At 63.8% G+C, this 21,243-nt stretch overlaps 1 protein-coding gene across 1 annotated transcript in view; it reads right to left on the reverse strand.

The window, feature by feature from the left end:
• Window positions 1–14,943, reverse strand: part of MUC5B (mucin 5B, oligomeric mucus/gel-forming) — a 30,866-nt gene extending 15,923 nt beyond the window's left edge. The window contains exons 1-28 of the mRNA XM_032490261.1: window positions 14,790–14,943; window positions 12,898–12,969; window positions 12,323–12,373; window positions 11,774–12,035; window positions 11,556–11,670; window positions 11,344–11,434; window positions 11,023–11,129; window positions 10,143–10,344; window positions 9,574–9,699; window positions 9,318–9,435; window positions 9,084–9,222; window positions 8,701–8,811; window positions 8,474–8,543; window positions 7,974–8,111; window positions 7,481–7,645; window positions 7,044–7,138; window positions 5,927–6,053; window positions 5,417–5,672; window positions 5,062–5,114; window positions 4,873–4,973; window positions 4,575–4,726; window positions 3,955–4,093; window positions 3,759–3,872; window positions 2,684–2,863; window positions 1,955–2,194; window positions 924–1,080; window positions 488–616; window positions 143–287 (exon numbers count right to left, since the gene is read on the reverse strand). Of these exons, the coding sequence (XP_032346152.1) occupies window positions 143–287; window positions 488–616; window positions 924–1,080; window positions 1,955–2,194; window positions 2,684–2,863; window positions 3,759–3,872; window positions 3,955–4,093; window positions 4,575–4,726; window positions 4,873–4,973; window positions 5,062–5,114; window positions 5,417–5,672; window positions 5,927–6,053; window positions 7,044–7,138; window positions 7,481–7,645; window positions 7,974–8,111; window positions 8,474–8,543; window positions 8,701–8,811; window positions 9,084–9,222; window positions 9,318–9,435; window positions 9,574–9,699; window positions 10,143–10,344; window positions 11,023–11,129; window positions 11,344–11,434; window positions 11,556–11,670; window positions 11,774–12,035; window positions 12,323–12,373; window positions 12,898–12,969; window positions 14,790–14,859 (3,725 nt within the window). The 5' untranslated portion in view covers window positions 14,860–14,943. The remainder of the gene's footprint in view (window positions 1–142; window positions 288–487; window positions 617–923; window positions 1,081–1,954; window positions 2,195–2,683; window positions 2,864–3,758; window positions 3,873–3,954; window positions 4,094–4,574; window positions 4,727–4,872; window positions 4,974–5,061; window positions 5,115–5,416; window positions 5,673–5,926; window positions 6,054–7,043; window positions 7,139–7,480; window positions 7,646–7,973; window positions 8,112–8,473; window positions 8,544–8,700; window positions 8,812–9,083; window positions 9,223–9,317; window positions 9,436–9,573; window positions 9,700–10,142; window positions 10,345–11,022; window positions 11,130–11,343; window positions 11,435–11,555; window positions 11,671–11,773; window positions 12,036–12,322; window positions 12,374–12,897; window positions 12,970–14,789) is intronic.
• Window positions 14,944–21,243: the final 6,300 nt, after the last annotated feature.

Raw genomic sequence — 21,243 nt, forward strand, 5'->3', positions numbered from 1 at the left:
CCCCGCCCCACACCACCCAGACCCCCACCACCACCCAGACCCCGCCCCAACCCAGACAGACCCCGCCCCACCCGCCCAGGCCCCACCCACACCACCCAGACCCCACCCCACCCAGACCACGCCCCCACCCCGGCTTCCTCACCAGCTCTGGCAGTTCTCCGCAGTGGGGACCCTCATGCCCACATCGTAGTGGTTTCCATCCTCGTCGTAGCAGGCGCACTGGGCCACGCACTTCATCTCGTCCTCGTTGAAGAATGGCTTGCTGGGCGGGCACTTCGGGTAGCAGCCTGGTGCGGGCACAGGGCGAGGAGAAGACGCCCTCTCAGGCCAGGTGGCCAGTGCTGCCCCGAGGGCAGCCCCGCCGGCAGCCCCGCCTCTGCCTCCGGGTCTCCAGGTGGGCATGCGGGAGGCAGGAGCCCCTCTCCCCCTTGCCTGTACTCTCCTGGGGTGGCCAGGTGTGGCTTCCCCGGAACAGCCTGCCCCTCACCTTCCAGGCCCGGCAGGTCCATGGAGCACTGCCCACTGGGGTTCCGGCAGGTCCTCAGGCAGGGGGCCCCACAAGGCTCGTAGTGCCACTCACACTCCCCGTGCGGGTTGTAGTAGTCACAGAACAAGGCTGGGTGGGGAGGAGAGGCTCGTGGGCGCCTGCCCAGGTCTCATCCCTGGGTTCATCCCAGAGTCGAGTGGGCTCCAGAGCCCACCCCCCGAATTCCAGTTTCATTTCTCAGCTCTGCACTCAGAACTGTCCCCAACTTAGCCATCCCATCTGGGGGTGACCTGTCTGGTTTCTACGCACGGGGACACGTGCACACGTGTGTATCACATGTGTGTCTGATGTCCGTGTGTGTGCATACGTGCCCATCAGGCCCCAGAGCAGGTGTGGCTGCACCTCCTTCCGCCACCACAGACAGAGCCTGACTCACGGCAGATGTCCGGGGTCCGCCAGGACACGCACACGCCCGCTTCGTGGCAGGCCCGGGCGTAGGCGGCCACGGCCGTGCAGAAGCACTCGCAGTCGCCCCCAGAGTCACAGGCGCAGGCGTCGCTCACGCAGGCCTCGTAGTACCTGGTGGAGTCGACCTGGGGGTGGCAGGTGTGGGGGCTCAGTGAGAAGGGCCACCCCCCGTGTCAGGGGCAGCCAGCTCCCTGTTTGCACTTCTACCTCACCTGCCACTGGAGACGTGCCCACCTGGGCACCTGCCACTGGTCCCTCACCCGTTTGACACCTCATGCAACTGCAAGCCAGCCCTCCCCGTGACCCTGTTGTGACTCTGTCCTGACAAATGAGGTGCTGTCTCCTCAGGGTGAGGGGACGCCCCGTCCCTCCCAGGCGACAGAGCCCAGGGGACCCATGTCTTGAGTTTGCCACCGTGGATGACACCATCTGGGGAGGGGACCACTATGTCAGGTTCACAAAGGACTTTCTGAGCCAAAGGGCAGGACACCCGGGGCCTCACACGACCCACCAGCGTCAGCTGCAGACTTCCTGCCAAGCCGCCCGCCTCATCCCTATGCGGGTCCCAGGTCACGAGACCCTGCTCACAGGTGGGCACTGCAGCCCTTGTTAGGTAACAGGAAGGGCTTTGGGGAAGAGTGTCCAAGGACATCACCGTCTTCTGCTCCCATGAGGCCCGGCTGGGCTGGAGGGCCCCCTGAGGTTTCCATTAGTGCTGGGGGCTGGTAGATCGGGGAGGTGGGAAGAGGGGAGGCGAGGAGGTGACACTGGTGACACTGTGTGGCTCACAGCCCGTTTCTGGGGGATAAAGCTGAGTGTGGTCAGGGAAAGCAGTGGGGGGGCTCTCTGCAGGACTGGGGATATGGGCGCCCGCCTAGAGGGAGGTGCTGATCATGTGCAATGGTTAGGGTCAAGACAGGGCCAAACCCAGGTCCTGCCAGGAGAGGAGGGGGCAGCCCCCACCATTCCCCAGCCAGGCCCCTCCCCCTCCTGCTTCACCTGAGAACGGCAGGCGCTGAAGGCGTCCCCACTGATGATGCTGCACTGCTTCTGGGCCCAGGACTTGCGGTGCGGGTTGGCCGTGCAGGGGTCCTCGGGGTCCTGGGCGTCCGGGCAGGACGGGGAGAATTTCCAGCTGTTGCCAAACTCCAGCACGTCGCCCACCACGGACTGGCTCCGCGTGGTGAGGTCGTTGAGGGCGTTGTCATCAAAGTTCCCGCACAGCCCGCAGACCCTCCCCTGTGGACGCAGAGATGGGGGCATGGGGGGCTGGGGCTATACAGGTGGCCTGAGGGAGCAGCACAGAGCCTGGCCCAGAAGGGGTGACTGCAGGGTACCTGGTTCCCCCAGTGAACTTTCAGGAAGATGAGGTGCACAGGCAGTCCTGCAATGGGCAGGAAGGCAGGTGGGCAGGTGGACAGGAAGGGAGACAGGTCAGCGGGGGGACAGGCAGGGGGCAGGTGGACAGGAAGGTATGCCGGCAGGTGGGTGGCCGCCAGAGGCACAGGCACCTGCTCCCCTGGAGACCTCAGCCCAGCTGGCGTGGAGCGGCTGAGTGCAGAGACCAGGGAGCCAAGAGTGCTTCGCGCCCACGGGTAGGTCTGGTCTTCACACACCCCTTTGGGGACCTGCCCTGTGCATGGCCTCCCCCAGCCCTCAGCAGACACTCAGCTGCCAGGGGGTCCCCGAAGGCCAGGTCTAGGGGTGAGAGCTCTGTCCGCCCCCCACCTTGTAATCCTGGTTCAGCCTGATGAACACGCTGGTCTTCCGGTCCCAGGACAGGATCATGCCGCTGCGGGTCTCGATGGCCAGGTAGAGGCCCATGTAACGGATCTTGAAGGGCTGGTGCCCACCTGGCGCCCGCTGCAGCACCTTGTAGGTGCCCTCGTGGAGGATCAGCTCATAGTTCTGCAGAGGGGCGCGGGGGAGGCAGCAGCTGCAGGGAGCTGAGTGGCCAGCGCCCCTTCCCCCACCCCATGCCCAGGATGGGGGCCCCAGGGTGCTCAGGGGCCAAAGGCACGGGCTAGCGTTAGGAACGAGCTGGGCTCCTGACAGCGCCCACAGACTTGAGGTGAGGGGCTGGGAGCCGCAGAGGCAGTGCGGGAGGTCGGGGGCCACAGGCAAGCAGAGGGGGACGTCGGCCCCGCGGCCCTGCCGCAGCCCGCCCCCACCCCATGCTGCCTTCGGGGAGGGGGCAACAGCCCCCAGCCAGCAGCTCTGCTCTCTGTGCTGTGAATGCTGAAGTGGGCATCCCCAGGTGTGGTGGGCTGAGCGGTGTTCTCCCCAAAAGACATGTCCACGCTCTAACCCCGGAATCCCTGAATGTGCCCTGATTTGGAAAAAGGGTCTTTGCACATGTGATTAAGTGAAGGATCTCGAGGAGAGAGCACCCTGAATTTAGGGCCCAGATCCCATGACAGGTGTCCCTGTCAGAGAAGAGAGTTCACCGAGGAGGGGGCCGTGTGAAGACGGAGCAGAGACGGGGGTGACGCGGCCACAGCCCTGGAGCTCCCGCCTGGAGCCCCCAGAGGCTGGACGAGGCAGGAAGGACCCCTCCCCCCCCGGAGCCTCTGGAAGGAACCTGGCCCTGTGACATTTTGCCTTCAGTCCAGTGACACTGATTTCAGACCTCTGGTCTCCAGGGCTGGAAGAGAATGAATTTCTCCAGTTTTAAGTCCCAAGCTGTGGTCCTCTGTTACAGTGGCCCCAAGACACGGATGCAGCTGGAGGACCCTGCGCTGGGGGTCCAATAGGGTGGGGCCCTCGGCTGCAGAGGGAGGAAGAGGCTCCCAGGCCCCCTCACCTCCAGGAACAGCTTGATGGCCTTGGAGCAGGTGACACCTGTGGTCCCACAGGGGACGTTCTCAGTGATGATGCGGAAGGTCCCGTTGGCCGTGCCATCGCCCCCACAGTAGTCCTGGGACGGGAGAGGAGGTGGGGGCGTGGGTCGCGGCCCCAAAGAGTATGCGCCCAGCGGCGGGGTGGGCGAGGGGCCGTACCTGGGCCAGCGAGTACTCGCAGCTGCCTTGGAAGCTGTAGCGCTCGCCGTCGAAGGTGATAAAGTGGCCGTCCCCGTAGGCCACGCAGGTACCCAGGCAGGGCTGGCGGGTGCACTCCCACCTGCGGCTTCTGCACGTGCTGTGAGGCGAGGGGAGGCGATGCCCCGCTCAGCGGGCCGGGAAGGGAACCCACCCACCGGGCAGCTACAGCTGAACCCTGTCATGCCCATGACAAGGACGGGAACCCAGCTCCTCTTCTATAAAGTGGGGTCATAGGCGATGCCCCTCCCCCTTCTCAAGGGCGTAAATGAGGCTGCAAGCTCAGCGCTCGGGGTCTGGCACCCCACTCCCTACTTGTGGTCCTGGCTCCAGGCTGCCCCAGCCCTTGGCGCCCGCTGGTCCTGGCGGGCAGAGTCTGGTCCTGGCGGCCACTTTGACCGGCCCTGGCATCTTGAAGCCCCTCTGGGAGCACCTTCCCAAGGACGAACCGACCGCCTGGGGCGGTCAAGGTCCCAGCTCCTGCCCAGCCCCAGCCGCAGGCACGGCGCGCTGCCCAGACCAGCTGGGGCTGCCGCCCAGTGGCCTCTGCCCACGCCCTCCCTTCTGCAGCCCCCACCCACCAGGTGTTGCAGTCGACGCGGATGGTCTCCCCAGGCTTGTAGACGACCTCGTTGTGCAGGCAGGGGCAGTCCTCCTGGGCCACGCAGCCCCCACTCCCGTCCGACACCAGCCCCGGGGGGCAGACGCAGCCAGACACGCAGTGAGAGCTGAACTGTGGACAGGTGGGCGCCCGTCAGTGGCTCGGTCCCTCCCGCTGCTGCTCAGGGACCCCGAGGGGAGGGGCCGCTGCCCACTCTGGGCTGGCGGACGCCTAGGCTTGGGAGCAGCACGGCACCAATGCCCTCCCCTCCGACTCACACAGTCCACGTCCAGTGAGTGACAGCTGTGGAGACACTCGGCCCCAGGCGAGCCGGCAGAGGCGTTGCGGCAGTCCAGGAACACCATGGGGGCTGCACACCCTGCGGAGGGAGGGCTCGGTGGGAGGCGCCGGCCACCCGCGGAAGCCCCGCCCTTCTGTCGCTCTGGGAGGCCAAGGGGGAGGCGTACCTGTGCTCTGCTCCTCATATCCCAGGCAGCTCAGCTTGCCACCGGTGCACAAGCTATGAGGGGAGAGAGATGACAGGGCTGGGCAGCTGCCCACTGCCCCACAGACCCCACTCCAATCTCCGCCATGCTTGGTCCCTGGGCCTTGTCACAGGGGAGGGCGGGGATGGGGAGTGGGAGGAGATGGGGGAGGCCAGGGCAGGGGTGCGCCCAGCCCAGGCCCAGAGTGAGTGCGGCTCACCCCGTGGGCACACACTATGCCCCACCCATGGGCCCCAGACGGAGATGTTTGAGTGTGGAGCCGGCGGGGTGGGGGACATGATGTCGGGGAGGAGGTGGCATGGGGAGGGGCCCTTACCACGCCACACCGTTGTCATGGAGGACCTCCCCGGGAGCCACCACGGAGCCGCGGGAGTAGCAGGGACAGTCCTTGGCAGGCACACAGGCACCAGCGTCGTCCAGGAAGGTGCCCGAGGGGCAGGTGCAGCCGTCCACAGGCACGAAGGCCACATCGCAGGTGACGTCGACCTGGCTCAGGGAGCGGCAGGTGGGCTGGCAGCTCTCCACCACGTAGGAGTAGTTCTGGGACTTGGGGCAGTTGCTCGCGTACCTGGCTAGGGGCAGGCGGGCAACACGCAAGTCAGTGGCCGGGCAGCCCATCGGCCTCGCCTTACCACGTCCGAGCTGGGGCTGGAGTGGCCCAGGACTCGATTCCCCTCTGGAACCCAGGTCATAAGAGCACATGGTTCTTGTTTGGACAAGAAGGGGACGCACAAGTTTCTCACTGAGGACAGACACAGAGGTGAGGTGCTGCCCCGGGGTCTCCAGAACCCCCGCCCCCACCTGGGCACACTCAGGGCACACTCACTGCACACGCCGTCCCGCCAGCCGCTCAGCAGCACGCCCTTGGCGGCGCAGGCCCGCACGTAGGAGGACAGGGCGGCGCACATGCAGTCCTCACTCTTCTCACAGTTGCACGTGTCGAACATGCAGTTCTGGGAGGATGTCAGGGGGTCGGGACGTCAGGGAGCCCAGCCTCCCAGCGGCCTTTCTCTCCCCGTCCATCCTTCTGGGTGCCCTGGCCTGGGCCAGCAAACAGGCGGGCGGGGCCTCCCGTAGGGCAGCCCCGAGCTTGGCATGAGGCCACAGGAGGGACACACTGCTCTGAGGGGTCGGGAGGGGCTGAGGATGGGGCCAAGGAGAGGGGTCTCCGCAGGACCAGGACAGGGTCCAGCTTGAATCCTAGGCCCGTCACGAGCTGTGCTGCATGTGGGGCGTGGCCAGGGTGGGGAGGGGCCGACAGGAGGGTGTGTCACCCTCAAAATGGGCTGAGGTGTGCCTGCGTCTCCACCTGTGGACCCAGCCCCTGGGGGCTGGGGTCGGGTGCACTTTAGGGCTCTGGCTCCAGAAAAGTGACCTGTGAGGCAACTGCAGCGGGTGACGTTCCGTTGCCCCAAAAGATGTGTCCGCATCGTGACCCTGGGGCCTGTGGCGGTGGCCCTGCTGGAAATGGGGCATTTGCAGGGGTGACAAAGTCAAGAGGGGGTCACTAGGGTGGGCCTGGTGTCCCTGTGAGAAAGAATTGGGACCCAGGCAAACCCGGAGGCCACGTGAAGACACGGCAGAGGCTGGCGAGAGGCAGCCTCGCGGCCCCAGAAGCTGGAGAGACAGGAAGGATCCTCTAGGACATCCTGCCAGGACCTTGATTTTAAATCTCGTCTCCAGGACTGGGGTGGGGGGCAGGGTAGATGGCTCCAGCTTTCAGCCCCAGTCTGTGGTCCTTCGTTACAGGTCATCCAGACAAGGAACACAGCAGCAGGGGACCATGTGAAGACCCCAGAGCAGGCCTAGAGTGGGACCCACTGGCCACGGAGGTGTGGGCGGTGCCTGAGAGCAGGAGCCTAAGGGGGGCCTGGGGGCAGCTCCAGGGGCAGGTGCTGCCCCCGGCACCCCACCCCACTCTGGGGGCGGGCCAGGGCTCTCACCGAATGGAAGGGCGCAGGGTTGACGATGGCGTGGCAGGGTGAGAAGGCCCCGGCAGGGCTGGTCAGCAGGGAGCACCAGTGCTGGGCATAGTTCTCTGCGGGGGGTGGGGGGCGACTGTCACCGGGCACAGCTCAGGATCACTGGCTTCCTTCCCACACGTCCACCTCTGCGCCTGCCCACCCACCCAGCCTCTGCTTGGCCCACACAGGTCTGCGGGGGTCCCTCCGCCCGGGAAACTGAACTGGAGCTTGGGGCTGGCCGGCAGCAGGACGCCTTCCTCGAGACGGGCTCACAGCCTTTTGGGCCCCCTGCGCCCTTCCTGCTCAGCCCCGGCCCCAGCTGCGCAGAGCCTGGGTGAGATGTGTGTCTTCCTGCACAGAAGGGCAACCCCCAGGCCTGGCCCCAGGGAGACCCAAGGGCCCCCAGGGCAGGGTACCGTTCTCCACGCTGAGGGAGCAGGGGTCCTCAAAGCTGTTCTTGACGTTCGGGCAGGTGGCCTGGGTCTTCCAGGCATTGGCGAAGGCGGCGGCCGTGCCCTCCACCACACCGCTGATGGTCCAGAAGTCGTCCGCCTGGTTCTGGTTGAAGTTCCCACACAGGCCTGGGGGCAGGAGGTGGGGGGTGGGCATCAGTGGCCCACCCAGCCCAGCCTGAGTGCCCCGGCCCCGCAGGTCCTGCAGGCACCACCGCGAGGTGGACGAGCCCCGTCTCAGGACCGGTTGCTGAAGTGCTGGCAGCTGAGCCTTGGGGCATGGGGAGGGACCGCCCTGCGAAGCCCGCTGAGCGAGGGCAGCCTGCTCTCCATCCTCCCAGCCCACTGCCCCCTCCGTGGCGACTGGTGTGGGGCAGGGGGTCCCCTTCTCCTGCCCGATTGCCCATCCCCCTGCCCCACCCCCACTGCCCCTCCCACACCCTCCACTGAGCCTCACCGCACATCTGGCCATGGTAGGAGGGGTCCAGCCTGAGGAACACCTGCATGAGGGGCACCAGCTGCACCTGCGCCTGCAGCCCGAGGCCCGTCTGCACCAGGATGAAGAAGGACGAGGGTCTGAAGATGGTAACGTTGGCTACGGGTGGGGTGGGGGAGGGCGCAGTCAGAGCCCGGCCATGCTGACCACCTGGCCTGAGCCGCGGGCTCCTGGGATGGCCACTGCTGAAGGGCACCCGGTGGACCCCTGCCACCCCTCCAGGGCCTGGGAGCCATGTGGAAGCTCGCATGTGCACCTGGGGCCACGACCCCTGACGCCCCCGAGAGGCTGGGCACCGAGCATGCTCCATACAGGGTCCCCACAGAGCCCCAGGGGAGGCCCCTGACACCCCCACCTTGCAGGTGAGAAACCCGCCCTGGGAATGGATGTTCTGGCACCTTCTGAGCTAGCAAGGAACTAGCGAGGGACCCGGCTGGCCCCAAGCGGCAGGAGCCACGTACCCGCTGACACAGGCAGCTGGGTGTAGATGGAGTTCATGAACACAGCACCGTTGGCCTGGATCCGGATGGCCTAGTGGGAGGAGGTGGGGCTGCGGTCAGCGTGGGGAAGAGCCTGTCGGCCCACTGAGGGAGCACTGGGCAGGGGCCAGCCTCCCCCACCCCAGGGATGGCTGCTGCCCCTGGGGCCTGTCTCCTCCCCCTCCGCCCTCCCAGCCTGGGACGCTCACCGTGTCCCCTCCGTGCATGCTCAGTGTCACCGTTTTGAGGCAGTTCTCATTGTCGGTCAGGCCACATTTCCGCAGCTCAGCCAGCACCGTGAGGGTGTTGTCCGCACATTTCTGAACAAGGCAGAGCCCTCCTATGTGCTGGGGTCGGCCAGCCCCCAACCCAGGCAGGGAGGGCCGTATGTGGGCAGGCAGGGTGGGCTGGCGCTGGTACCTGCGGTCGCCTCTGGGCAGCCGTCTCGGGGCCTGAGAGTCCCTCGGTCCCCCGTGAATGTGAGCCCTGGGGCCTCCTCCCTCTCGGAATGGACCCCAGGGGCTTCACGGCTCTGATGGCCATGCTGGGGCCCTCCCTGGGCCAAGGACGCAGGGTCCCTGGAGGGGCTCACCTTGGTCAGGACGTAGCTGCAGTCCCCGTGCATGTCGTAGAGTTTCTCGTCGTAGGTGGAGATGTGCGACCCGCCCTGGACGGAGCAGGTGCCCGGGCACGGGAGGGCCTGGCACTTCCATAGTCCCCCGGAGCAGGTGCTGGGTAGGGGAGGCCGGGACAGAGGGTCGTGGTGAGGGGGCAAACCCCACCCCGGGCATCCCCACCCTTCAGGCAGGGCCGGCAGGGGAGCTACCAGGAGCTGCAGCTGGTGGTGTAGGAGTCCCCCGGGGCATAGGTGTGGCCGCTGTGGGTGCAGGGGCACTGCTGCAGGGGCAGGCAGCCTGTGTGGGTGACATCATCCAGCACGGTGCCTGGGGAGCGGTGGAGGGGACGCGAGCCAGTCAGCTGAGGTTGGGGTGGGGAGGTGGAAAGACAGTGACAGAGGCAGCCTCAGGGATGAGGGCAAGAGCCCGGGTTGTGGACAGTCCCCGAGAGCCCGGAGGACCTGCCTGGGGGGCAGAAGCAGCCATCGACGCAGTGGTCCTCGCAATGCTGGGAGTGCCCCGGGTTGGAGCAGGTGTCCACGCAGGGCGAGCCGCATTCGTGGTGCTGCATGTTCCGGGGGCACGTCTGGGCTGCAGGGAGGAGGCAGCGCTTAGCCCCAGGAAGCCACGTGGGTGGCGGGCCCACCTCTGCTGCTGCATTCCACGTGTCGCCGGGGGTCCCCAGAAAGAGCGCCTCTCGTCCCATCTAGCAGTCTTCTGGGTGAGGCGGGCGGTGAGGAGAGCACGGGGCCCAGTGTTTGCAGGGACAGCCCCCCTGCACCCACCTGGGTCCTGGGGTGGGCAAGCTGGCGGTGCCCAGGCCAGATGCCTCTCTGGGCCCTCCAAGGCGGCAGCCTCGCACACTCCCCTCTGCCCCACTGCCCATCCTCTCGCTCCCAGGGTGGCTCCACCTGTCCTGGACCCGCAGCCAGAAGCCAGGTGTCCTGCACAGGGTCACCTCCCTCACGCTCTCCCCAGAGACCCAGTGTGGGTGCAGGGCCCGGGGCTGGCCCCCAGTGCGGGGGGACACTCACGGCAGAGGTCGGGGCCCCGCCAGTTCTGCGGCTGCCCCCCGGCATGGGCGCACTGGCGGGAGTACTCGGCGAAGGTGGCGCAGGGGCAGGCAGGGCAGCGGCACAGGTCCTGGGTGCAGGCGGCCACGTACAGCTCGACATCCAGCAGCCTGTTGCACTGAGCGAAAGCCGGGCCCAGCAGGGTCCTGCGGCAGAGGCCCTCCTGGGGAGACAGAGGCTGGGCACCCTCTGCCCTCCGTGCAGGATGTTGTGGGGACCCCAGCCCTGCAGGCTTTACCCAGGCCAGGAAGCCCCCTCATCTCCTTGAGGTTCCGTCCTTCCATCCATCCACCGACTCATCCATCCATCTATCCACCACCTACCCTTCCATCCCTCTGTCCATCCATATATCCATCCACCCGTCCCTCCAGCCAGCCAGCCAGCCAGCCGTCCACCCATCCTTCTCCTCAACCACCGTGAACTCACCACTGCTGGGTTCAGAGCTCTGCTTGGCTCTGAGGAGTGACCACAGCCCTGGACTCCCCACACCCCGCCAGGGCTCCAGGACACACCTGCCCATTGTGTGAGCACCCAGAAAAGGAGCAGACCTCGCCCTTGGAGGCAGCTCGGAGGAGGGGGAGGCAGAGGTGTCCTCCGGGCTCAGCCAGTGCCCTTCAGCCCCCGCCCCGACCGGCTCCACGTCCTCGTTTAAGCTTGTGGGTTCTGGTGGTTTCGGGGATCCTGGAGTTCAAGTCCACTTCTAAAGGTGGGATTCTCCCCGCTCATCGGGAAGGCTTCTGCCCCAGGCTTGCTGAGTGCCCCACTCTTGGTGGGACTGTGTGGGGGTTGGCCTGAGCTTGCAGGGGCTTCAGGCAGGCAGGGCCCCTGAAGAGGCACTCACTTCATCAGTGCAGTTGTCCGCCGGGGAGGGCAGGGGGTCCTGGCACTGCTCCGTGGGCCCATCCAGCTTCTGCAGGTTCCCAAACTGTAGCGGGGTCAGCCTAGTGTCTGCAGAGAGGAGGCACTCCATGCAGGGGGCACCGAGGGGCTCCCTGCCCGTGCACAGGGCCCCCGAAACATCCCCCAGGGCATCGCTGGATTGAGTATTGCCACCCCCCTACTTGTCCCCTGTCCACTGCCCAGCACGAGGCCCCCAGCCTGCACCCCCCGGCCTCCTGGGCCACTCTGGCCCAGGGCAGACTGCTGTGTGCGGCGCACTCACTGTGGGTGTGGAACTCGCCGACGGTTGGGAGCCCGTTGAAGTCCCCGCACAGGCCACATGTCTTGTTGGCATACTTGGGGTCCAGCTCCAGCTGGGGGCAGGGGAGGGGCAGCTCCAGCCTCTGCCGGCCTGGCAGGGCCCCCAGCCCCCTCCGACCCCGCCCCTGCGGAGCTCCCCCAACCGGGAGGGGAAGGCATGGGCGGCACCCTCACCAGGGCGCTGTCTTCTCCGTTCCACAGGAAGGTCAGCCCCAGCCGGACGCTGATCTTCACGTCTGCGTGACTCCCCTCCACCAGGAGGCCGGGGCGGCTGTAGGGCAGCTCCTCCCTGGGGCAGAGAGTTCCGGTCCTCCCTCAGGTCTAGCGCCCGCCCCGCCCCGCCCCGAGCCACCTGGAGCCCAGGCCCCTCTGCGCCCCGGGGCTGGGCTCACCGCCGCCCGTCGATGAGGACAGAGCCGTTGGCGATCTCCAGCACCAGCCCCTGCATCCTGAGGACGATGTGAGTGATGATGGGCCTGGAGTCCACGAGGCCGCGGCGGAGCTGGATGTTGAAGTCCTCGTAGGCGGCCCCGCAGTGCGCGGAGAAGACGTAGTTGCACAGGCCGGGGAAGCGGAAGAGGTGGCCGTCGAAGGTCTTGTAGTGGGAGTCGCCCCAGGTGCTGCACACCCGCCCGCCGTGCGCCGCATTCAGGGCTGCGGGGAGCGCAGGGTCAGGAGAGGGCAGCCTTCCCTGGGACGAGGCCCCCCGGGGTGGGAGCGGGGAGCCCCTGCGCCCCTCCTCACTCCCCCTGTTCCTAATTCTTCCCGAGACCCCAACGGCCCTGCCCCCTGCCACAGCACCTGGGGTCGGCCACCAGGAGAGCTACCCACCGAGAAGGCTCCCAGCCATGCTCAGAGCTGTCCAGCTGCTGGCTGCCCCACCCCATTGCCAGCTTTACCCCCCCCGGGCTGTGAGCACCCCTGCCCTGGCGTCCACTTACAGCTCATGGTGGGGAAGACGGAGACGGGTACGAGGAAGGTCACGCGCTGGGCTGCGGAGTGAGGGCCCGGTCACACCAGGGACGTGGCCAGGCAGGGACCAGCCGGGACACCCCTTCCCGGGACCCCTGTCCTCACTGGCCACCCTGGTGCCGCAGGGAGCTGCAGGCCAGCCCTGGCCCTGCCCAGGGAGCCCCAGGGCTAACACTGTCCCCTCCGGGGCCCTTCCTGTCCCCCCTTGACACAGCCCTTCCCAGGTCCGTGTTACCCTGATTGTGTGTGTGTGTGTGCATACGTGTGACTGGGGCCCTGTATGAGTGTGTTCCTGAATGTGTGAGTGCGCACATGCGAGAGAGAGTGATGGGCGAACACAAGCACAAGTGTGTGTGTGTTCACGTGCGTGAGCGCATGTGAGCATTTGAGCCTCTTCGCTCTGTGCCTTTGTGTTCTTTGGCCCCGTCCACTGTCCCCTCCCGTGGGATCCAGGGGGGGTCCCTGTGTAGCTGACATGCGAAGGGGTCTGCCCCCCGCCCCTGCTCGGCTCCCAGGGCCCTTCCTCCCCCAGCCTGGGCCATACCCCCGTGCACCCGAGGGCTGTACGCGGCAGGCTCGGCTCTGTCTGCGCTCTGCTCTGGGCTGCGCTGGGTCTCTGCGGGAAAAGGGAGTGGGAGGCCGTGAGCAGCCAGACGTTGGCCACCCCTCCCTCAGTGGCTGAGGGGTGTCCGTGGCCCGCAGGATGGCAGCCACGTGGACCCTGCTGTCGGGATGTCAGGTCCCGCGGGGAGCTGACCCCACCCTCCCCATCTACACCCCATCTCACTGTGGCTCAGAGCAGGGGACTGAAATTGGGAAACGCTGTTGGTCTCATTGACCCAGGCCACCCCAGGGAGAATGTTCGGCCCCTTCCCACACAGCCCTCGGAAAAGGACAAAGGCTCACTTTGTTGGGGACAAAGACACACACAGTTGGGGAGGATCCCCAGAGTGACTTAGCAGAAACCCAAGACAAAGCAGCTCCGCCTAGAACCACCCTCCAAGGCACGCGGGAGGCCTGGAGGCCCTCATGCTGGCACGGTCCCCAGAGGCCACCTGTGTGCCCCCCCACCTCCTGGCAGGGCCTCATCCACCAGGCGCACCTCTCCAGTGTCCTGCTGCCTCAGTGGACAGGCCTGAGCCCCTCTCCAGGCCCCTCTCCACCAGGCTAAGCCTGGGGTGCCTCCGTTCACATGGTCTCAGAATTCTTTCCTCACGTCTGCAGTGGGGGCTTATCTCCGCGCTCGGCCCAAGCCCGTGCTTCGTAGGGAGCGGGAGGTGAAGCCCCAGAGGTGCCCGTGTCCCTGGTGGGGCCGGCGATGGGCGCTGCGCCCATCTCTGTAGCGGTCACACCGGGCTCTGCTCTCTTCGACTTTTCCAGCCGGGACGCCGACACTTGGAAACCACGGGGCCAGCCGCTTTTGTCTCCCCTCCCCAGGGCCCTGCTCGCCTGCAGCTCCCAGAAGCACAGCTGCCCCGCAGCTGCTGGCCCCACCCCACGGTCGAGAAACCACGGGGTTTCAGGCGGGCAGGGTCTCCTCTCCCGAAGGGCCCTGCTTCCACGGGGACTGCCTCAGTGCAGGGGCCCCCCAGCCAGGAGCTGCTGGGGAAAGCCCCCACCAGCCCTGCTCACTCCCCCGGGAAAGGGGGCCTGGGGCAGGGGTTTTGGGAGACAGCCCTCCCCCTTCACCCCCTCACTTTCACAGGTAAAGGGAGCCTCAGGCTGGCGCCCACCTGCCCAGAACTCAGCTCGGGTGAGGCGCCTGGAGGGCCTGCAGGAGCGGACTGTGGGGCCAGGATGGGAGGGTGGCCTCTGAAGGCCCGGGCTCCAGGCCAGCTCCCCGGGTGTGGGCGGCAGCCCAGGGACAGCACCTTGCGTGTTGACAGTAAGCGTTAGGGCTCAAGGTGCTTCCCCGGGCCGCGGGGTGCCGCGGGCCAGTGGGACGGCAGGCGAGGTAGGCGGGTGAGAAAGGCCGCGGGGCAGGTGTGGCCCCAGGAACAGAGTGTTTTCAGATGGTCCCTGCTCCTGGGCGGGGCCCGTCGCTGTCTGCCCCATTCCAGCCTTACTCCAAGGAGGCATTTCAGAGCCGCCCTGATGGCTGTTACCCCAGGCCGGCCTCAGAGGGCCGAGAGCAGAAGGTGCAGCCCCCGGCTGGTCAGGCGACTGTGCTGTCCCTGCCCACTCTGCTGTGGCTTCCTCTCGGGGACCAGAGAGACCCCCAGCCCAGGCTCCTCACCCAGTGCCTGCCCCGTCCCAACCGAGGCCAAGACCCTTGGTTGCCCCAGGGGACCTCAGCACAGGCTGAGCACCCAGGGGCTGGGTGTCCGGGATGTCCCCAAGGGGGGCCCACGTCCATCATGGGCAGGAGAAACCCAGGTGGGTGGTCTGTGGAGGCCACCCCCACTGCAGAGGTGGAGTGAGGGGCTTGCACCTTACCTGCCTTCTGCACCAAGAGCAGGGCCACGAGGGCCCACACTGGTGCTTGGCACCCACTCAGGGCGCCCATCCTAGGGGCTGGCACGGCGGTGGGCGGGCGGCGAGGCGGGAGTGGGGCCCGGCGCTCGCTCCCCTGAGGGTGCTGGGGCTTATGTAGCAGGAAGCCTTGGCCCTGCGCCCGGCTCCTGGGCCACGCAGGGTGCAGTCCTCTCCCCACGTCAGCCACGTGTGTTTGCTCTTGGGGAGGGGCCGTGGCATGAAAGCGCCCAGAGGAGGAAGGGTTTGTGGCTCTGAGCTCCAGAAACCCGGACCCCCGCCCCCAGCAGCCTCTGAGAAGCAGAGGGAGAGGGTGGGTAGGCTGGTGTCCCGGGGCCGGGAGGGTGGCGCAGGCAAAGCCACCGCCAAGCGGGGCCGCCTCGGGCCGCCGGGGTGCCCCTCGCCGTGGCCCCGTGGCTCACACTCAGCCCCCGCGTCAGCCCCTGCAGGGAGCCTGGCTGAGGCTGTGAGGAGGGATTGGAGGGGAGGCAGCCTCGGTCCCTGAGGGGTTGGGAGGGGCTGCAGGTCCCTGCTGTGTCTGGCTAGTGGGGGCGCCGGCTCAGCTAGGGGTGTGGCTGCCTTCTGTGGAGGGCAGGTGCCAGTCCACAGGCTTGCGGGGGTCCCGGAGCTCTGGCCATGCCAGCAGTGCCCTTGCAGGTCTCTGGGCGCCTGTGTCACCAACTTCAAGCTCAAGGGGAAACCAAGGCTCTGGGGACGGACACCCTGGCCACACAGATTGTGTGGGGACTGTGTGTGCACAGCGATGTCCCCCCGGGCTCCCAGGTGTGCTGACGGGGGGGCGCCTGCGGGGCCGGGGTCTCTGAACCCCAGGGCCTGCCCCAGGTCGGGTCATGGAGGCCCAGCCCCACAGCTGGGGTGGTAGGGTTTCGGGGTCACATGGTGACCGTTCCCCTCGTCGGTGGCTCGTCCCCCAGCGCCCTTCCTGCAGCACCGCAGCTGCACGCCCCTCTCCCCGTGCGAGCACGCTCCTTCTCCGGCTCTGCCAGCTCCTGGGCGTCCTCCCCCCACACCTGGTGTGCCTGAGCGCTGTCGGCGGCGTGACCCGCGCGGGGACGCGCGGGCTGCCGGGCTCTGACCGGCCCGCAGAGGAGAGTGGGTTCCAGGGCTGTGTGATTAACAGCTGAGAGCCCCGCCCCCACCAGCCTTGGTCTCCCTGAAGAAAAGTCCACAAAAGTGAAATTTCTGGGGCAAAGGGAAACCTGTGGTGAAAGCTTTAGCTGTGTTTTGCCGGCGTCGCGCCCAGCCCGGCTGAGGGCCCGCGGCTCTGCTCTCCCCTCTGGCTCCTGGTGTCCTCACAGCAGGTGTGCCTGCACCGTGCTGGCCCGCGCCTCCCGGCCCGGGTCCCTGCAGGCCTGGGCCCTGCGTCACAGCTCAGGCCCAGACCCCACTACCTGCCCGCTTCTGGGACCCCAGGGCCGGCGCACAGGCTGCCCTCGGCTCCTCCTCCCCCAGCCTCCCTGTCACTTCCAAGGCTGATGGCTCCTGAAGCTGGGGTGTTGGGCGTCTCCAGAGTTCCCTTTCGTAGCCAGCCCAGTTGTCCCCGATGCAGAGGGCGCCGCTGGAGGGGACGCTGGGTGAGGGCTGGGGGGCCTCTCAGGACAGGCCCGGGGGGTGCACTAGGGGCCTGGGGCCCCCGCCCTCCTGTGTACTCGGGCTACAGCTGGACCTGGCCTCCCTGCCCTCGCTCCAAGCAAACAGCAGGTGCTCTGTAATGTGATGGCACCTAGTCCCTCCCGGGGGTGGGGAGTACACACGGCTCGGACCCCAGGCTGCCCCCGAAGGAAGAAAGGAGGCAGGGAATCTCGGCCTCTCAGCCTGAGCCCTCGTGGCCTGGCTTCCTCTCGCCTCCTCCGAAGGCCTGACTCTCAGCCTGTGTCCCGTCGCCCTCCCGGCTGGCACATCCTCACCCCGCAGCCATCGGAGGGGCCCCGCCAGCCCCAGTGCCCACCCAGCGCAGCCCCGAGCCCCCTGCCACGAGAGCAGCCTGGGCGCCCCGGCCTGGACTCTGTTATCTCTCCACACTTTGGGGGTATTGTCCATCCTGCCCGCCCACCTAGAGGGGCTCTCCAGGTGGGGGGGGAGGCGGGGCCATCTGTTCACTGCTGGCACACAGTAGGCACTCAACAAATGCACGGAACAGTGAGGGAGAGGGCAGCCGCCGCTGTGGTCCAACGCCGCCCCTCCTTCCTGGAGTGCCGTCCCCCGGGCAGAGCTGGCGGTGAGGGCCTGACAGGGTCGCGGGATTGGGACATCCCGGATGTGGCCCGGGGAGCCCAGCCTGTTTGCTCAGAGAGTTTACCCCTTCACAGTTGAGAGAGCTGAGAACAGAAGGAGGAGGAAGCGCGGGCTGCAGGGCTGCCGGGAAGGAGGGCCGCGGCCAGGCCTCCCGGGGCTCGGGGGGGCCCACGGACGTGCCAGGAAGCGGCCTGGCCTGGAGCACGCCCTGTCCCTCACTCAGCCCACAGGTGGACGTGATCCCACCGGCGGATAGAGATGCCCACTGCACAGAGCCCGGAGCTGGGGCACTGCAGGCCCATTCATCAGGCCTGACGGGAGTCCGTGGGGGGTTGGCGCTGCACGGGGTCGTCCGCTGAGGCCAAGGCGCCCCTTCTAGTGCACCCCTCCCCACCACCCCCCTTCCACCGTAACAGGGCCCCGAGCACCAGGATGCATCACGCCTCAGGCATTTATCGAGTGCTGGCTGTATGCCCAGCTCCGCACCACACGCCAGGGAGGGTCCAGGATGATCAGGGCGCGGCCCTGGGGATCCAAGGCATGGCTGACTCTAGGCCGGCTCAGAGCCCACCTCCAGGCTGTCCAGGGACACGGGCCTCCTGTTCCCCAGGGCACCAGCATCTGCGGGGAGGGGGACCCTCCACTTCTGGGGTCGGGGTCTGGGCAGCCCTGGCTGATGCCCGGGAGACGTGGAGGGGGGGGTGGGCGGATCACACTCCACCTGGCCGTCCTGGCCCCAGAGCTGTCCTCACTGTGAGAAGGGCTGTGCCCACTCCCCTAACCCTGCCCCAGGGCTGCAAGGATGCAGAGACCCTCCACCAGAAAGCCCCCTGCCCTGTGTGAAGACTGAGACCGCCCCAACTGATCTTCATGCAAACCCCTCCCCTTGCCTGTTTCCTCCCTCCCTCTCACCCTCCTTCCCTCCTTCCTTTCTTCCTTCTAGCAAATTCTGCTGAGCCCCAAGGGGTGCTGCCCTGGGCCTTGGGGACTTGACACGGACAAGGGAACATAGGTCCCCTTTGGACTTTCCAGCACACCTGGTCATCTAGGGAAGCAATAAGAACTCTGAAGGAATGGAGAGAAGGGCAGCTCGGTGAGGGGCAGGGTGAGCGTCCAGCTGGAGGAAGGAGGGAGGCAGCCTTCTGCAAGTTAGGGAACGACCCCCCCCCCCCACAGAGGGGGTAGCAGATGCCAGGGCCCTGGGGCAAGGGTGAACGTGGCCCCTTGGAGGGTCTGAGGACACCTGGTGTGCTGGTACCAGGGCAGGGCAAGGCGGGGCGCTGGACGTGAGGTGCGCAAGGCCGGATGAGGGAGGGGTCTGGGTGCACTCTGGGTTTGGCAGGTGGGGGTTCCCGGAGCATTTAACGCAGGGGAACCATCGGGGATTTGTGTGTGTGTGTGTGTAGTAAAATGCGCATGATGTAATATTTACCGTTTTAAGTGGCATTAAGCACATTCGCAGTGTTGTGCAACCCGTACCACAACAGAAATTTATTTCTCACAGTCTGGAGGCTGAAATTCAGCCAGCACAGTCAGTCCTGGTGCAATCCCGCTTCCAGGTTTCAGACGACCAACTCGTTGCCAAGTCAGCAGGGGCCAAGGATCTCTCTGGAACCGCTTTTACAAGGCGCTAATCCCATTCTCGAGGGCTCCAATCTCACGCCTTAAGCACCTCCAGAAGGTCCCACCTCCTAGTACCACCACCCCTGGGGGTTTGGGCACCAGCGCGAGGACTTTGGAGGGAAGCGGTCACACCGCAGCAAGCCGGGATCGTGTTTGGTGGCGCGTTTGGCGACTTCTGCACATCAGCTCGTGTCGTTTGTGACCATGGATAGTTTCTTTATTTTCCAATCTAGGTGCCTTTTTATTTCTTTTTCTTGCCTAATTGCCCTGCTTGGACCTAGCCCTGTGGTGAATAGGAGTGGTGAACTCGTGTGAGCATCGTCGTCTCATTCCTGGTCTCACAGGAGATGCTGTCACCTCTCGCCCTTGAGCGCGCTGTCGGCTGTGGGCCCTTCACATACGGCCTCGACTGTATTGAGAGAGTTTCCTTCCATTCCTAGTCTGTTGAGTTTTTTTTTCTTCTTTATCATGGAAGGGTATCGGCAAATTCTGTATGTGTATCAATTGAGATGTGTTTTTCTTTTTCTTTCTTCAGTCTATTAGTGTGGTGATTGGTTGATTTTTGCAGGTGAAACATCCTTGCGTCCCAGGAATAAAACCCGCCTGGTCATGGTGTAGAGTCCTTTTAACGCGCTTCTGGATGTTTTTGCTAGTATTTTGTTGAGAATTTCTGCATCCCTATTCGTAAGGTCTCTAGCTTTCTTTTCTTGTAGTGTCTTTGTCTGGCTTTGACGTCAGGGCAGTTACGGCCTCATAGAATGAGTTAGTAAGTATTCCTTCCTCTATAGTTCTTTTTGGAGGAGTTTGAGAAGGATTGGGTTAATTCTTCTTTAAATGTTTTAAAAGAATTCTCCTCTGGTCCTGGGCTTTTCTCTGTTGAGGAGTTTTGGTTCCCAATTTGATCTCCGTACGAGCTGTAGGCCTATTTAGTTGGTCTATTTCTTCATGAGTAAGTTTTGTTAGATTGTGTGTTCCTAAGATTGTGTCCATTTCTTCTGACTTATCAGATTTCTTGGCATGCGACTGTTCATACTATTGCCTTTCATCATAATTTTTTAAAGTATTATTTGTATTTATTTATTTTTCTGTGAGTCTAAGCATTCGTGACTTCAGCTTTGAATGTTCTCTGTTGCCCTTGCTAGACATTCATAGTCATAAAACGACATGACTAATGCCAGTAATGATGATGACAATTTGATACCATACACAGCACTGTATTTTACATTGTTTTAAATTGAAGTACCGTTGATGAGCAATGTCGTACAAGTTACAAGCATACCACATAGCGATTCACAATTTTTTTAATTTATACTTCATTTTTAGGTGTTATAACATTGGCTGTATTCCCTGTGCGGGACAGTGTATCCTTGTAGCTTATTTTATGCCCAATAGTTTGTGCCTCTGGACCCCCTACCCCGTCTTGCTCCCCCAGTTCCCTCTCCCCACTGGCAACCACGAGTCTCTGTCCTGTATCTGTGAGCCTGGTTTTTGTTGTTGTTATATTCACTAGATTGTCGTATTTTGGGTTCCGTGTACATCACACAGTACGTGTCTTTCTTTGTCTGGCTTATTTCACTTAGCATAAGACCCTCCAAGCCCACCCATGTTATAGCAAACCTTTAATCACTTATTTCTATAAAATCAATAGTAATGTCCCTTTCATTTTGATTTTAAAACTTGATTCTTCTTTCTTTTTTTCTTAATCCGTCTAGCTAACGGTTTGTCAATATTGTTGACCTCTTCAGAGAGTCAACCTTAGGTTTTGTTGGTTCTCTTTGTTGCTCTTCTGTGCTCCATTTTATTTGTCTCTGATCTAACCACTGTTGTTTCCTCCCTTCTGCTAGCTTTGAGCTTAGTTTGCTCTTCTTTTCCTAGTTCTTTAAGATGTAAAGCAAGATTACTGATTCGAGATCTTTTACTTTCTTAATGCAGGTCTTACAGCTGTGCTGTCTTGGTGCTGCCTTTGCTGGATCTCGTAAGTATTGGTGTGGCGTGCTTTTGCGTTCACTCATTTCTAAGGATTTCCCCATTTCTCCTTTGACTTACTGATTGTTTGAGTGTGTTGTTTACTTTTCACGTATTTGTGAATTTTACCATTTTCCTTCTATTATCGACTTGTAGGTTTATTTCTTTGTGGATGGAAAAAGATAGTTTGCATGATATTAATCTTTGAAAATGTACTAAAACCTGTTTTAGAGCACAGCAATTAGTTTGTTCTGGAGCGTATCCCATGTGCACTTGAGAAATGTGTGTTCTGCTGTCGGTGGTGGGGTATTCTGTGTGTGTCTATTAGGTCCGATTGGCTTATAGTATTGTTCAAGGTCTCTATTCTATTATTGACCTTTGACCTTGTTTTTCTGTACACTCTTGGAAACGTGGTTCTGAGGCCTCCAGCTCTCACCAGTAGACGTTTTACTACCCGTCCCCTCCTTCAGGTCTGCAGCGTTTGCCTCGTGTATTTTGAGACTATATTGCTTGGTGCACGTATCTTTACAATTGCTATATTTTTGTTGATTTTTTTAAAGCAAGAAATAAGATC

The sequence above is a fragment of the Camelus ferus genome, chromosome 10 (genome assembly GCF_009834535.1).
Source record: "Camelus ferus isolate YT-003-E chromosome 10, BCGSAC_Cfer_1.0, whole genome shotgun sequence".
Taxonomy (NCBI): Eukaryota; Metazoa; Chordata; class Mammalia; order Artiodactyla; family Camelidae; genus Camelus; species Camelus ferus.